The 16,532-nt window shown below is 43.7% G+C and overlaps 1 protein-coding gene and 1 pseudogene across 3 annotated transcripts in view; both read left to right on the top strand.

Annotated features, from left to right (window-relative positions):
• The window catches only part of LOC135031779 (uncharacterized), a 935,328-nt gene that overhangs the window by 479,270 nt on the left and 439,526 nt on the right, over window positions 1–16,532 (top strand). For all 3 annotated transcript variants that reach the window (XM_063954034.1, XM_063954035.1, XM_063954033.1), the window contains exons 17-18: window positions 11,895–12,002; window positions 16,246–16,407. In XM_063954034.1, coding sequence (XP_063810104.1) covers window positions 11,895–12,002; window positions 16,246–16,407 — 270 coding nt within the window. The remainder of the gene's footprint in view (window positions 1–11,894; window positions 12,003–16,245; window positions 16,408–16,532) is intronic.
• On the top strand, window positions 2,195–2,313 carry LOC135051553 (5S ribosomal RNA; annotated as a pseudogene).

Raw genomic sequence — 16,532 nt, 5'->3', positions numbered from 1 at the left:
ATTAAGACTGTTACATAAATGCTCTTTTTCCAAGTGGACTCTCATCGCCGATTCCAGGTTACTAAATTGATTCAGTGGTGTTGCGTAGTCCATATCCCTGGTGTAATGCAGACAGCAGATCCATTCTAAACTAGATTCTTCTGGGAATAATTTATTTGAACCAAGGATTTTATTTTAATATGCTCCACTTTTCACTTTGACATCTAAGCTCCAAACTTAATTTACTACTACTACTTTATTATACAAAAGGCCTGACTTTCAGGTAAGTGCGCAAGAGTAAGGTGCAGCCTAAGTCCAAAACACAATAAAGGCGCTCCCTATACATATCTCAAAACATATTCTAAGACAAAAATTTGTGAACTGGACAATGGGCGCCCTTCTATATCCACATAAAATCCCAGTTAAGAACAAAATATATATATCAACAGTATACGTTCCTGTGAGCAGCTTGTATCATCAGCATATAACAGGTCGGTCTCCCTGTATTCCACACAGTATTCCTCCTCTTGTTCTGTTTCCACTCGAAATACCCATAAAGCAGAAAAAACGGGCAAAAAATAGTGTAACACCGTTGTATTTTTCTACACACAGAACAAATAACTGAAAGTTGACACACAAATATACAAGGATAATCCCAGATAGTAGAGGTGATGTAATTACCGTATAAGAGAACTCAGCAAGTTCTCGAAATCGCATGGAAGTAAAAGCAATCTCAGGCAGCCACCCGGGTAAACAGCTCCCTGGAATCCGGCAGTCACTATTCCCCAACAATCGTTTGGACAATTCCTTGTACAACACCGACGCGTTTCGGGTCTATTCCAGACCCTTTTTCAAGGTTAATGTGTCAGCTACAAATAACCAACTTTTTATATGAACATCCCCCAATCACATAGTCACATTAAAATCCTAAAAGGTAACACCTGTTACAAAAATGGCAGCCTCCATAAAGTTTGTTCTTGTAACCCAGTTAACCTTCTTACTACCAATCATATGATACCACATTTCCAACCACATGACAAATTTTTATTGACAGTTATATTAATTGTTGAAAGCTGAAGAGTTTCTACATCAGAATGTGAATCACAAGAAGCTATATGAATTTTAATGTTCGTAATAAGGACGTTTTATATCGACTATGGACAATGCTATGACTTTGGGATATGGTTGCTAGGAAACCCGGTAGCTCTAACCATCAACTATGGGCGGATATGATATTCGTGTAGGAACTGAATGAGGGCGGAAGTGCCAGTCCGTCGACGCCGCATCGATGGAAGAAGATACCGGGCGGATATGACGTCAGCGCAATAGCGGAGTAAGGGCGGAAGTGTAAGTCCGCTAGGATAATGCGGTCGAAACAGTACGAGGACTTTATCTAATTGACCGCATTAGGGGGAGAAATATATAACGGCTGTATATGTATCTTAATAGTTTATAAGGAGTGATTTTATTTAATGCTAATGTGGTTTTAAAAGAAACGGATGTGACGCCGGTTATGGGCGGAAGTGCCCGCCCAATACTTAAAAGGTTGGCTATAATGAACCTGTATGGGGAAATAGTAATGAGATCACATGATATAATGTCATGTGGTTGGAAATGTGGTATCATATGATTGGTAGTAAGAAGGTTACCAGGGTTACAAGAACAAACTTTATGGAGGCTGCCATTTTTGTAACAGGTGTTACCTTTTAGGATTTTAATGTGACTATGTGATTGGGGGATGTTCATATAAAAAGTTGGTTATTTGTAGCTGACACACTAACCTTGAAAAAGGGTCTGGAATAGACCCGAAACGCGTCGGTGTTGTACAAGGAATTGTCCAGACGATTGTTGGGGAATAGTGACTGCCGGATTCCAGGGAGCTGTTTACCCGGGTGGCTGCCTGAGATTGCTTTTACTTCCATGCGATTTCGAGAACTTGCTGAGTTCTCTTATTATCCGGTAATTACATCACCTCTACTATCTGATATTATCCTTGTATATTTGTGTGTCAACTTTCAGTTATTTGTTCTGTGTGTAGAAAAATAAAACAGTGTTACACTATTTTTTGCCCGTTTTTTCTGCTTTATGGGTATTTCGAGAGGAAACAGAACAAGAGGAGAAATACTGTGTGGAATACAGGGAGACCGACCGACCGATTACTACTACTTTATACCTAATATATTTGCAGTGATCCCAGAGGAGGCAATAACCACTAACCTACTAACATACCACACTGTAAACGCCCGATACCGTCCGATCTTGGAAGCTAAACAGTGTTGGGCTTGGTCAGTACCTGGATGGGAGACCTCCTGGGAATACCGAGTTTTGTAGTTTTTTTTTTTTACCAAACTAGGATACTGTGAGCCTAACACTGACAGCAGATTCACCCCTTTTCTTCCTTCACCCTACTAAGACTTTTAGTGGAACAACATATCCAATCCTACGAGTGGGTTAGTAGCAGCCCAATGTGATATATTTGTACTTTTACCTTCTCTATCTTACCTGTAAGCATATTCTGTATCCATTAAACTAGAACGTGTTTCAAGCAGTCATCAGAGCATTGGATGTGGCCTTGCATGAACTATTAACCCAATTTGGGTAAAAATAATACTAATACTGTTGGTATCTACATATTCGTCAGATACAATACCATTGAGCAGGACAGCTAACTGATGTAATAGAGCTGTTCCATCGTATATCATAATGTTTTTTGTTTTTGTTTTTATCTTATTGACACACCAGCTTCTTTTAAATACTTATTAAAAGTTTTATTTTAGGATCTTCTAATTTAATTTTTTAGGAAGAGTGCGCCCACACAAGAGTCAAGTTTCTCTTCTCTCGTGTATATGTCTAATTCCTGACTCTTGGGTGCACCACCAAAACGACAAACACAGAGGATCATATCCTGATAAACTGTCACATTTTGGTTCCTTTGATATTTAAATTACATACTGACTTGTGCAGAAACAAACACTCTCATTATATGAAACTAGGACTGTCCCAGATCTCCTCTTAAAGTGGAATTTCCTGCATTAGAAAGTGTCTCCCTCAGTTAGGAACTGTTTGGTCCCCGCCCCCTCCTCACCGGTCTTTACACTTTTGAGAAACTGCAGTCTTACGGGCCCTGCAGACGTGGGTGTGCCATTTAAGATTCAAAATCTGCCAATAGGGATGGAGCACTTGAAGTGTTGCCATTAGCAAATAAGGTGAGATAAACTAAAAGGTCAAGGCTGCCTAAAGTGGTGACATTCCATTTTCAGTGGTTTGTGTAGTGGATGATATAATGGTAAAGATATGTGTGTAATGGATGTTTTACTGGAGGGTGTGTGTAGTTGATGTTATGATATACTGCAGGAACTGTAATGTGACTTAATAATACGTACTGGAGGGCAATCTAATGTTAAATAGTATGAACTGGAGCAGCAAAATGTGTCACATTTTGAACTTGGGGAATTATAGTGTGTCATAATGTGAACTGAGGGCACTGTGTTGCTGCACAATATGAACTGGGGAACTTGTAATGTTGTAGAATATAAACTGGGGCACTACAATATGGCATAATATGAACTGGGGCAAAACAATGTAGCATTCTATGAACTACAGGTGCTTTCAATTAGAGATGAGCAGGTTCGGTTATCCGAGATACGAACCCCCCCGAGCTTCACCTATTTCACACGGTTCCGAGGCAGCCTCGGATCTTCCTGCCTTGCTCTGTTAACCCGAACGCGCCCGAACGTCATCATCCCGCTGTCGGATTCTCGCGAGATTCATATTCTATATAAAGAGCCGCGCGTCGCTGCCATTTTCACTCGTGCATTGGAGACTGAACGGAGAGGGCGTGGCTGCGTTCTCTCCCTGAAAAGCTCCGTAATCTGTGCTCAGTGTGCTGCAAATATCTGTGCTCAGTGTGCTGCAAATATCTGTGCTCAGTGTGCTGAAAATATCTACGTTCTCTGCCTGAAAACGCTCCATATCTGTGCTCAGTGTACTGCAAATATCTGTGCTCAGTGTGCTTTATTGTGGGGACTGGGGACCACCAGTATAACAGTAGTACAGTACAGTAGGCCATTGCTGTATCTTGCAGCTCTGTGTCACTGCAAGTATCCATTCCATATCTGTGCTGCATTATTGTGAGCAATATATAGTAGGACAGTGCAGCATTTCGGTGACCAACAGTATATAGTTGTACAGTACATTGGGCCATTGCTGTAGTATCTTGCAGCTCTGTGTCACTGCAAGTATCCATTCCATATCTGTGCTGCATTATTGTGAGCACTATATAGTAGGACAGTGCAGCATTTGGTGACCAGCAGTATACAAATATAGTACAGTACAGTAGGCCATTGCTGTATCTTGCAGCTCTGTGTCACTGCAAGTATCCATTCCATATCTGTGCTGCATGTTTGTGAGCAGTATATATAGTATTACAGTGCAGCATTTTGGTGACCATAAGTATATAGTTGTACAGTACAGTAGGCCATTGCTGTATCTTGCAGCTCTGTGCTGCATTATTGTGAGCAGTATATAGTAGGACAGTGCAGCATTTGGTGACCAGCAGTATACATATATAGTACAGTACAGTAGGCCATTACTGTATCTTGCAGCTCTGTGTCACTTCCAAAAACGTCAGTCTTCTTGGAAAGTGGTTTGTTCCTTTGTAGGGGAAAGAGAACAAACGTTCTCAAACAACGGTTTCTCAATTTCTTTTTCCTCTGGGAAGGGATTGTGGATTCGCAGGAATATCTGAGCATTTCTGTAATCAGAAAGCAGCGACTTTCTACAAATGTTTACGAATAATTCCAGTGATTTTGTCATTTTCTTCCAGTGATTTGGACCAATAATACCATTGATTAGAACTTATAATTCCAGTGATTTTGTCATTTTCTTCCAGTGATTTGGACCAATAATACCATTGATTAGAACGAATAATTCCAGTGATTTTGTCATTTTCTTCCAGTGATTTGGAGCAATAATACCATTGATTAGAACGAATAATTCCTGTGATATTGAGGTGTTTGTGTCGCTTAGCTTAGCCATCCAGCGACCACAGTGCACCTCTTTTTCTCTTTTCTTTGCATTATGTGCTGTTTGGGGCCAATTTTTTTTAAGTGCCATCCTGTCTGACACTGCAGTGCCATTCCTAGATGGGCCAGGTGTTTGTGCCGCCCTCTTGGGTCGCTTTGCTTAGTCATCCAGCGACCTCGGTGCAAATTTTAGGACTAAAAATAGTATTGTGAGGTGTTCAGAATAGACTGGAAATTAGTGGAAATTGTGGTTATTGAGGTTAATAATACTAAAGGATCAAAATTACCCCCAAATTCTATGATTTAAGCTGTTTTTGAGGGTTTTTTGAAAAAAAACACCCGAATCCAAGACACACCCGAATCCGACAAAACATTTTTTCAGGGAGGTTTTGCCAAAACGCGTCTGAATCCAAAACACGGCCGCGGAACCGAATCCAAAACCAAAACACATAACATGAGCTAGGGGTACTGAGTGATATATTATGAACTAGGCCATAAAAATTAACAAGGGCACTACTGTGGGGGCAGCAAATGAATTAAGCCACTGCTATGAGGCATATACAAACTAGGACTCTACTATGGTTCATAAAATTAACGAAGGCACTACTATTGTATGGGACATGAAATGAACTAACCTCGGTCCTCAAAGCACACTGTCAGTCCAGCATTTAAGGTTAGTCATACTCGAGCACATGTTACTTGGATTTAACCACCTGTGGTCAAGCAGAGATTTCACTAAAACCCAGACAGTTATTGTGCCTTGAGGACTGAGGTTGGGAACCCTAAATTAGGGAGAGGTATTTTTAGTAGCATTGAGGATGATGCCTCTTCAGAATGTTGTTTTGGGGCCCAGAAAGTTCTGGCTACACCGCGTCTGGATTTTACCCTGTACCTATAACTATTGATTAAAAACGTGTGTGCCTGTTCATGTGTACTGTGTGTACAGCTATGCTGCTGTAAGCAAAGCTGTGTTATGTAATTTCTTAAATACATGGCCACAACTCACCTGACCTGTAGCAGCCAGATAATTATGTGAACCTCCTCTGACACTATAATGGTATGGTTTTCAAGCTTTCAGCTCAACAACAATCAGAATCGGTATTAACAAACACTGTAAGTATAAATCTATTAAACTAGATTTCCATAAATACGCATTTATTTTCTTTGTGGTTTAGCAAAGTTACTGTACTTATTTGTTTGACGGGCCATCAGGATTGAAACCTCGTGTTATAGAGAGATGTATTAATGGTATCTGTGAAACCTTCAACACTCTGGTTTGTGGTGATAGCTTTGCAAAGAGAACAATTGAGAATTTGTGGTGTACGATTGTAGCTGAAGAGTGTTCAATCACACTTGTATCACAATTATTTACAGGTGTCATACTTTTTAGAGAGCTTATAATAACATTGACAGTTATGCACATTAATACAACAAATTGTTTATTCTAATATATATTTTTACTTGCAGTATATTCAAATCTTTGACATTCAGCATATGAGATATTTAATATTATTATATTATTAATATTATTATATTGAATTTGCTACAGGTTAAAAGTAGGAGTTATTGTCATCCACTATTTGTAATAGAATCATGGTAACCTGTCCTATTTTTGTATACATAAATCTCTACAGTTTTGTTCATTTAAGAATTTATTTAATTTTACTATCAATTTACTATATTTGGATTGAATTATTGCTATATTTAAATTGAATTATTATTGATTAGATTATTTAGAATTTGTTTCCTTATGTTTTAATCATTGAAGTATTTTCCTTTGTATTTAAATAATTAGATAAATTGTAAAATATATTGTTTTTTTGGCATAGTGCATAATCCAACAAAATCTAAAAATGATTGGGTGATATACACACTTTATTTAAGTTCACTAATTCTTCTGTATTACAGATACCACCATTAGGTGATGGGATGTTATTTGATCCTCTCCTCTCTTATTTGATCTTCTCCTGTCTGAATCTGCCACTGCCAGCAAGGAGGGGATCTGCACATAGCCTGCACACGGGCCCTCTCCTCTCTTAGGGCCTAATTCAGACCTGTCAGCTGGGCAGCAATTTTTTGCAGCCCTGCGATCAGATAGTCACCACCCACCGGGGGAGTGTATTTTAGCTGTGCAAGTGTGCGAACGCATGTGTAACAGAGCTGCACAAACTGATTTTGTGCAGTCTCTGCGTAGCCCAGGACTTACTTAGCCACTGCAATCACTTCAGCCTGTCCAGGACCGGACGTCAGACACCCACCCTTCCAACACTTGGACACGCCTGCGTTTTTCCAGACACTCCCTGAAAATGGTCAGTTGCCACCCACAAATGCCCTTTTCCTGTCAGTCACCTTGCGATCGCCCGTGCGATTGCTTTTTTTTGCACCATCCCATCGCTATGCATCGATCCCTGTTGCTGTGGTCCGTCGCGCCTGCACATTGCGGTGCATACGCATGTGCAATTCGGACCTGATCGCAAGGCTGTGAGAAAACACAGCCTAGCGATCAGGTCTGAATTACCCCCTTAATCCGCCCCTGCTTCTTGGGCCTAATTTTCCTGAGATCTAGAGGCACTGTATGGCCTGAAGGTTCTTCCTACCATTTTTTTAATAATGCACAAGAGCACATGCTATGGAGCTGACCAATTTCATTAGATACATTGCTACAGTATGTGCATTAAAGAAATTATCTTCAGCATACAAATTCTTATCTATTATACTTATCTCTTTTTGTCCACTTACTTCATTATAAAGTCTCACAAGCAGGACCATCTTCACATCTTGTATTGAGCAGAGGCGTAGCTAGGGTTTTCGGAGCCCAGGGCAAGATGGAAAATGGCGCCCCCACCAAATAAAAACACACTAAAAGAAGCATGTGCGCACGCCCGGGCGTGGCCACACTCCAGAAGGGGTGTGGCCACGCTCCAGAAGGGGTGTGGCCACTGAAAATGGCCCACAGTGCCAGTTACATTGCCCCACAGTGCCAGATACAATGCCTCACAGTGCCGGATACATGCCCCACAGTGCCAGTTACATTGCCCCACAGTGCCAGATACATTGCCCCACAGTGCCAGATACATTGCCCCACAGTGCCAGATACATTGCCCCACAGTGCCTGTTACATTACCCCACAGTGCCAGTTACATTGCCCCACAGTGCCAGTTACATTGCCCCACAGTGCCAGATACATGCCCCACAGTGCCAGATACAATGCCCCACAGTGCCAGATACAATGCCCCACAGTGCCAGTTACATTGCCCCACAGTGCCAGATACAATGCCCCACAGTGCCAGTTACATTGCCCCACAGTGCCAGTTACATTGCCCCACAGTGCCAGATACATGCCCCACAGTTACAGATACATGCCCCACAGTGCCAGTTACATTGCCCCACAGTGCCAGATACATGCCCCACAGTTACAGATACATGCCCTACAGTGCCAGTTACATTGCCCCACAGTGCCAGTTACATTGCCCCACAGTGCCAGTTACATGCCCCACAGTGCCAGATACATGCCCCACTCAGTGCCAGATACATGTCCCACTGTGCCAGATACATGCCCCACTCAGTGCCAGTTACATGCCCCACTCAGTGCCAGTTACATACCCCACTCAGTGCCAGTTACATGCCCCACTCAGTGCCAGTTACATGCCCCATTTAGTGCCAGTTACATGCCCCACTCAGTGCCAGTTACATGCCCCATTTGGTGCCAGATACATGCCCCACTGTGCGCCGCTTGTTGAATGTTGATGATATGTGAGGGGAGGAGAGCGCAGCGCCTCTCTATCCCCTCACCGCTCCAGGTCTCCGGAGGCTGTCTGGCGCCGGTTCGCTAGCCAATCAGAGCTCGCGGACCGGCAGCCAATCAGGAGCCGGTCCTCAAGCTCTGATTGGCTAACGCCGCCGGAGACCGGACACAGCAGCGCTGCTGGCAGTGCTACTAGTTCTGAAGCGGCGGTGAGGGGAGGGAGAGACGCTGCACTCTCCTCCCCTCACATTTCGGCTTGACAGGGGCGAGTGGGGCATGATGCCCTGGCCGCCGGCGGCGCCCCCCCTCTCCTGGACCTGCCAAGGCGCCCAGGGCACGTGCCCCACTCACCCTACCCTAGATACGCCTCTGGTATTGACTTTCGTTATATGTTGTATCAACCAGGATTTTATACTTCCTATTTGGGAGACTGTTTTCTTCTGTGATTTTTGTATAATAGGTTTGTCAAAGTGCTGTATTAAGAAAATTACTATAGTTAGAGGGCCACAATTTTTCTTTTCCCTCACAGATAGCCTCCAAGCAATTATGTAATAGTTCTTTGCTGAATAAATCTTATTGTAAAAAAAAAATTGTCCCTCATTCAGCTTGGATCGCGGTATTCTATATTCTATAGATTGTAGGCTTGCGAGCAGGGCCTTCCTACCTCTATGACTGTTTGTTATTACCCAGTTTTGTTTGATCATTGTGTCCAATTGGAAAGCGCAATGGAATTTGCTGCACTATATAAGAAACGAAGAATAAATAAATAAATAAATATTCCAAAAACGTATATCAGCTGATTATTGGAAGACTGTGCAAGCACTGCGAATGCACTGTGCATGCCTGAAAGCCGCATTGTGATCGCCGTTCATAGGTGTTAACATGGCGTTTGTTGGGAGTGGTTGGAAAAACGCAGGTGTGTCATGCCCATTTTCGGGACGTGTATCTGACATCTGCTGTGATCGCTTGGAATTGAAAACATGGTGCCGTTATGACTGCATCCGTATTATTCTGTGTAGGCATGGGTCAACCGCAACTGTTGATGGTACTCTGTTTCTACATATGGATTTATATATTTATTGACAGTTTCTTATATAGCGCAGCATATTCTGTTGTACTTTACAATTGGAACAATAGTAATAGAACAAAACTGGGTTAAAACAGACAGACACAGAGGTAGAAAGGCCCTGCTCATAAGCTTACAATCTATAGGGAAATAGGCGTTAATACACAAGGATCGATGGTCCACCAGATTGCAAAGGTTCTTAATGGGCTGTATGATTTGGTCACCCAGCAATGTTGTCCAAGGGTCAGGAGGGTGTGAAAGTGAAGGAAAACAAAATATGTGCAGTTAATTGTGCACTGTACAGAGAGGATGTAATTAAATAGGTAGTCATTGAATGTTATGTGGGTGGGTCCCAAATTTAATAAGCTTGCCTGAAGAGGTGAGTTTTCAGGGAACGTATGAAGGTTTGGAGACTAGAGACCAGTCGTATTGTGAGTGTGAGAGCATTCCACAGAATGGGCGCAGCACGAATAGAGTCCTCTTATTTTGAGTGGGAGCAAGAAGTGCGTGTGGTGAGAGATGCAGATCTTGCGCAGAGCGGAGAGGTCGGTTAGGGAGATATTTTGAGATGAGTGAAGAGATGAAGGTTGGTGCAGTTTGGTTAATAGCCTTGTATGCGAGTAAAAGTGTTTTTTATTGAATACGGTAGAAAACTGGTAACCAGGGCTGGTGCAACCCGCTCAGCAAAGGGATGCAGTGCAGGTAGGCGCCAGGCTGGAGATGCGCTCTCCCTGCTCTGCATCCCTGCTATCTGTTGTTTGGTGTAGTAGGAATACTTTGGTCTCATATCTCCAAGTTTACATAAATATCACAGCAATAAATTTATAGTTCTCACTCTGTTTCTGGTACAGCCATGCTGTGAGTTTGCAGTAGCCTCCCCTTCCTCCTATATAAGGTTACTGTTAAGCAACAGTTTACCAGTGTATTCTTTCAGTTGTGGGCTCTCTCATATGTAGTTACACAGGACTGTCTCCATCTTGACTTCTCTAGCCATGCTGCCACCTTACAGCAACTCCCCTCACTATATAGTAGGAACAGTTTTCAAACAGGTATCCTCTTTTCATTTCTTTGAGGTGCTCACCCTCACAACATGGGTGTCTGTTTCCATCCTTTACTCACAGGAGGTCTCTCACTGGCCTTTATAGTGCTGGGCAGCACTCCTCTCATCTTCTATAGAGGCTGTACGATGTAGTTGCTAGTACTCGTTCGGTGATATGAAGAATTGAGGCTAGAAATGGCTATTGACCATCGAGAGTTAAAATAACCATTGGTGGCTCCGCCATAGATGGCTGTGAGGCAGCAGTTTATTTTTGGAGGTTAGTCCACCCTGATGCACCACTAAGCCTTGTACCATTCCTGATTGGTTCACTGCCTGACATACCCCACAGCAGCGATTTCCATCTATGGTTGCAAACCATCCACGGTAACCTGTTAATGGTTTCCTGCCATCGATGTTAAGCAGCGTTGGCATCATAGATGGTTAACCCGCCAAAGGCAATACTTACTGAAGGCAACTCCCTGTCCACCCATTGACTACAGATGTTGCTGCTGACTCCTGACATCAAGGCAGCACTTCAACTGTTTTCATACTTCTGGGACCTTTTCAAAGGGGTAACTTGCTTATAGCTTCCCCACCTCTCTCCACTCTAAATGGAGCTCAGGGGCTCCCACTGGTCTTGTTCTCATTACCTCTACAATAGCCATCAATCCACAGTAAGAAAGCCAACTCTTTATACCCCCTGGTTCCCACAAAATCCACTGTAGCCAATTTTGAACTGCAGTAACTAAACTCTGCTCCTAATGATGAAGATTGCTAATGAAATAAAGTGCTCAGACCCTGGTCATATGTACTCTAAAAATTAAAAAAGTAATGCCTTATGCCTCATAAAACACTCTCGTAATAATGACTTATGCATAATACCACAAAAGATTTACAAATGTTCACAACTACTTGTACACTGACGTAAGGACAATATGTTTTCAAGTACATTTTAGTAAAAAGTTATCTTCAGAGATTTTATTGTTGCTCACACTATGCTTGGAGACTACCAATGCATTTAACCTTTGCTTTGTCTTTCAGACTTGTTTGAATTTGATTCCATAGACCTATCAGAATATTCAAATTACACAAAATCTGGAGAAATGCCTTTTCTTTTAATAGAGGCAATTTACAATGATGGAGAAAGAGGTGTGTCCCATATTACAACTTAGCATGTACACTTAAAGATTGATACTAGGAGATTGACCTTGCCTTTTATTCAGGACAAGTCTTCTCATGTTAAAGACGTGCAGAGATGCACTGGGAAATATAAACATGGATGGAATATTATAATCATCTAATTCAGGGGTTTTCAAACTCGGTCCTCAGGACCCCACACAGTGCATGTTTTGCAGGTAACACAGCAAGTGCACAGGTGTATTAATTACTCACAGACACATTTTAAAAGGTCCACAGGTGGAGCTAATTATTTCACTTTTGATTCTGTGAGGAGACCTGCAAAACATGCACTGTGTGGGGTCCTGAGGACCGAGTTTGAGAACCTGTGATCTAATTTATTGTGTTTAGATATTATGTGTTTTTACAGGGCCGGTGCTAGGGTGTTTGGCGCCCCCTGCAAACTATAAATTTGCGCCCTCCCATACTCCATAAAGGGACAGTGCGCGGCGAAGGCGCGCGCTGCACACAAAAAAAGTGGTGTGGTCTCACAAGGAATGGCCATGGCCACACTACAGTACCTACATTTAAAAGTACGCCACACAGTAGCATAACCTTATTCACATTACACCGCAGGTAGCGCCCCTGATTCATATTACGCCACAGTAGTGTCCTTTATTCACATTAAGCTACACAGTAGTAACCCTTACACACATTACCACAGTAGTAGTGCCCCTTACACATAATGCCCACAATAGTGCCATTTATACACACAGTGCCCACAGTAATGCTTCCTACACATTATGAAGGGGGGCAGAGTGAAATGAGGTGGTGGGCCCAGGCACATGCACACAGGAGCATTCCAAGACAAAGCCCTGCACCGCCTCCCCATGCCACCTGCATTCAACACTCTGGAGTATGACAGAAAGCCAACAGGGGCATAGGGACAGAGAGAGAGAGCAGAGACAGAGAAAGGCAGCAGGGATGTAGGGACAGAAAAAGGGGCAGCAGGGACAGAGAGAGCCAGCAGGGACATAGGAACAAAGAGCCAGCAAGGATATAGTGACAGAGAGGCAGCTAGGACATAGGGAGAGAGGCAGCAAGGACGTAGGGAGAGGGGCAGCAGTGATGTAGTGGCAGAGAGATAGTGCCGGCAAAGACATAGGAACAGAGAGAGGGGCAGCAGGGACAGAGGAGCAGAGAGCCAGCAAGTATATAGGGACAGAGAGAGGCAGCAAGGACATATGGAGAGAGGCAGCAAGGACGTAGGGAGAGAGGCAGCAGGAATGTAGGGACAGAGAATTGGGCAGTAAGGGACAGGGAGAGGAGCAGCAACGATATACAGTAGGGACAGAGAGAGGCAGCAGGGACATAGGGACAGAGGCAGCAGGGATGTAGGGACAGAGAGGGGCAGCAGGGACATACAGTAAGGACAGATAGAGGCTTCAGATAGATACTGCACCTCCATAGTGCAGCCTGGGACTCCCATAGGGAGCACCCTGTACCCCCCCCCCCCCCCCCACACACACACACACACACACACCTGCATAGGGGGCACCCCCAGCTCCTCTGTGGAAAGCCTCTTCATGTGAACCCAACCACCAGCAGCTGCGGAGTTAGAGTCTGCCCAGGCAGCTGTCCCGGGGGCTACCAGGGAACAGAGGATGAGAGCAAGCGGCATCCCCATGGCTCTCTGCAGCCCCTGCATGGGGAGGGGGGGTGTTGCTGTGGGCCAGGGATGCTGCATGGAGTGTGGTTCACACCCACTAGTTTTGGGGGGATTAGGGGGCACCTGCAGCTGTTCTTCGCGAGGGGTAGTCACGGGCCTTAGAGATGACTGTGTGCAGGGGGAGCTGTGGGCCCTAGAAGCATCGCGGGTCCCAAGGAAGACATAGTGAGGGAACTGAATATATAGAAATAGCTCTGTGATACATAGAGATACTGTACCACATTAAATGGATAAAGCTGGCCACTCCACTTACATGGGTGACAGGTAAGCTTGTTCCTCTGGCAAGCAGCAGACTGGTCTCTGGATGAAGGAGTCCAGTTGCTTTCAATATGCAGCAAGAGTGAGGGAAAGTAGAAATGGAACACAGAGTTCCTTTCTGCTTTCACTTCCTGTGCACTGTGAACACAGCACACCTCCCAGCCTGTCTGTCATCTAACTGTAGACCCGACCCCAGAAAACAACCCCTTCCCCTGGCGGACGTCCTGTGATCAGTGCTGTGGAGACGCTGTGGTGATTTGTAGTGCTCCACAGCACAGCATGCAGGCACTACTGAATGTATATTGCCTTGCCTTTCAGCCAAACGGGTGTGTGTGGAGAAGGAGGAGCGCTGCATCTGGGAGCTCTGCTCGGCAGAGGGAGCAGGGCTGGCAGTGAGTGAGGGATGAAGAAGCAGGGCTCTGCACACTGCCGGCGCCGCTGCCTGTCACACAGTTTGACAGGAGCAGCAGCAGCCGGCAGCAACAGTGAGTGGATAACAGCAAAGTGGGGAGAGCGCCTCTCTAGCCTGGTGCCTCTCTGCTTTACTGAGCAGTTAGCGCCGGCACTGTGTCTTTATTTAAGTTGGCTTAGTTAGCCGTTAAGGATGACATCAACTATACATTTCTGATCATATTGTTTAAACATATATTCATTTTGTCACACAGAATAGCTTCATTGATGTACACTAAACTTGTAGAGCATAATATGTAAAAAAAAAAAAAAAAAAAAAAATGAAGTTTGAATTTCTTACTTGAGCATAGGCCATCCAAAATAGCAAGCTCATCGTTAAGGGGCATACTTTCATCTCAGTTACTCAGAGGCAAAGTCTACTACCAACACCCTAGCGAAACAGAATCTTCACCCGACACACACACACCCCGCTCAAAAGCACTCACTACTCGCCCGCTCATAAGCACTCACTCCACCCCATCAGTGCTGACCTTTCTTCTGCTTCTTCTTTGTGTCATATCTGGTTGGCTACTCTGTTAGCATTGTCACGCCTGAGGGTTGGGTTTGGTTTGGACAGGCGTTTGTGGATGGAGCTGACACAGAGAATAAAACTTTTATTAAAGAACCACAGCCATGATTCCACAGGAATGATTACTGGAATGAAACTGGATTGGACTGAAGAAGACCGAGTTCAAATAACAATAATATCCTGATTGGACTGCAGAATACAAAGTTCAAATAACAATAATATCCAAAATGAAACTGGATTGGACTGTAGTGCTGACCGGGCTTGATCTGGAATCTTGACAGTATTAAAGTAAGACACAGTTCAAATGACAATAGTATCAGGCATGGAACCAGAACGGAATGGAGTGCTCACCGGGCTTGATCCGGAATCTTAACACTGGCAGTATTGCACAAACATACAGTTCAAATGACAATAGCATCCGGAATGGAACCAGAACGGACTGGAGTGCTCACCGGGCTTTATCCGGAATCATAACACTGGCAGTATTGTAGAAAGACACTGAAGAAAGGCAAAGTCCAAATAACATTGGTAGCCGGAATGTAATCAGGACAGACTGGATCATACAAAGTCACTAGAATGAAGGCGCTCATCAGAGAGCTGTTACTTCCTGGATAGAGACTGTTGTACTGACGAATTGGTAATCCCAGGAAGTTACCTTTATAACTTGCAGTGTGGATTTATTGGATGTTGCAGTCAGCTGATGAAAGGAGCTCCAGGATTGGACAATGGAGGATCAGCTGATGTAATCCAAAATGGCAGCGTCCCTGTCTGAATTTGGAGTGTAACTCTGACTAGGCCCAAACATTAGGAAGTGAGCACAATGAGAAATAAACACTGAAACAATTGAAAACAGCGCTGTGAAGTGCTATGCACAGAAGCAGCAGCCGCTGCAGAAGACTTCTTGCTGGATCAGCGCTGGTGGACCTCCTGAGAGCGATATGTGGATATAACGCGCATGGACCTTTGCGCCAGCCAGGGCAGACATCGCATAGGTAAGAAAGTACTTTTAAAAGTGCGGAGTGTGACAAGCATCAATGAAGTGAGCCGGGCACATAATGCAGAAGCTGGGGCAGTGGAGTAAACTGATGCCTATTATATGTTTGCACGCTGTTGATGTTGTACAGGTGACAGCACCAAGTTCCCACATTACTATGGCTCCGTGATTCAGGACATATCAAATTATTTGTAGAGTATTTGAGGAAAATAAAATGTTGTCTAGTTTACATATACTCTGAGTTTATGTATCATATTATAATCATATATTTCATTTCTATTAGAAAAAAAAAGTTATTTTATTTTATTTTTTTAAGCTCCCAAACCACTTGGATGGACAAAAGTGAGTGCTTTTGAACAGGAAACAAGAAGCACTCGAGATGTATGGAAACCCAGGGAGTTCTCATCACTGATATCATTACATCCTGGGAAAGAGCCAGACAATAATAATGAGAGCCCTCCAGGTAGCAGCACATCAGGTAATTAAGAAAGCAACTAGGTTGATTACCAGGAACATGGCAGAGCACATGACATCGTCAATTGCAAATAAAACCTGTACTAAAAGTGTCTGTTAACTGCAGTATACATCATTTTCTTTATTTAT

The sequence above is a fragment of the Pseudophryne corroboree genome, chromosome 2 (genome assembly GCF_028390025.1).
Source record: "Pseudophryne corroboree isolate aPseCor3 chromosome 2, aPseCor3.hap2, whole genome shotgun sequence".
In the NCBI taxonomy this organism is placed as follows: Eukaryota; Metazoa; Chordata; class Amphibia; order Anura; family Myobatrachidae; genus Pseudophryne; species Pseudophryne corroboree.
This window is presented reverse-complemented; position numbering and strand designations above follow the sequence as displayed.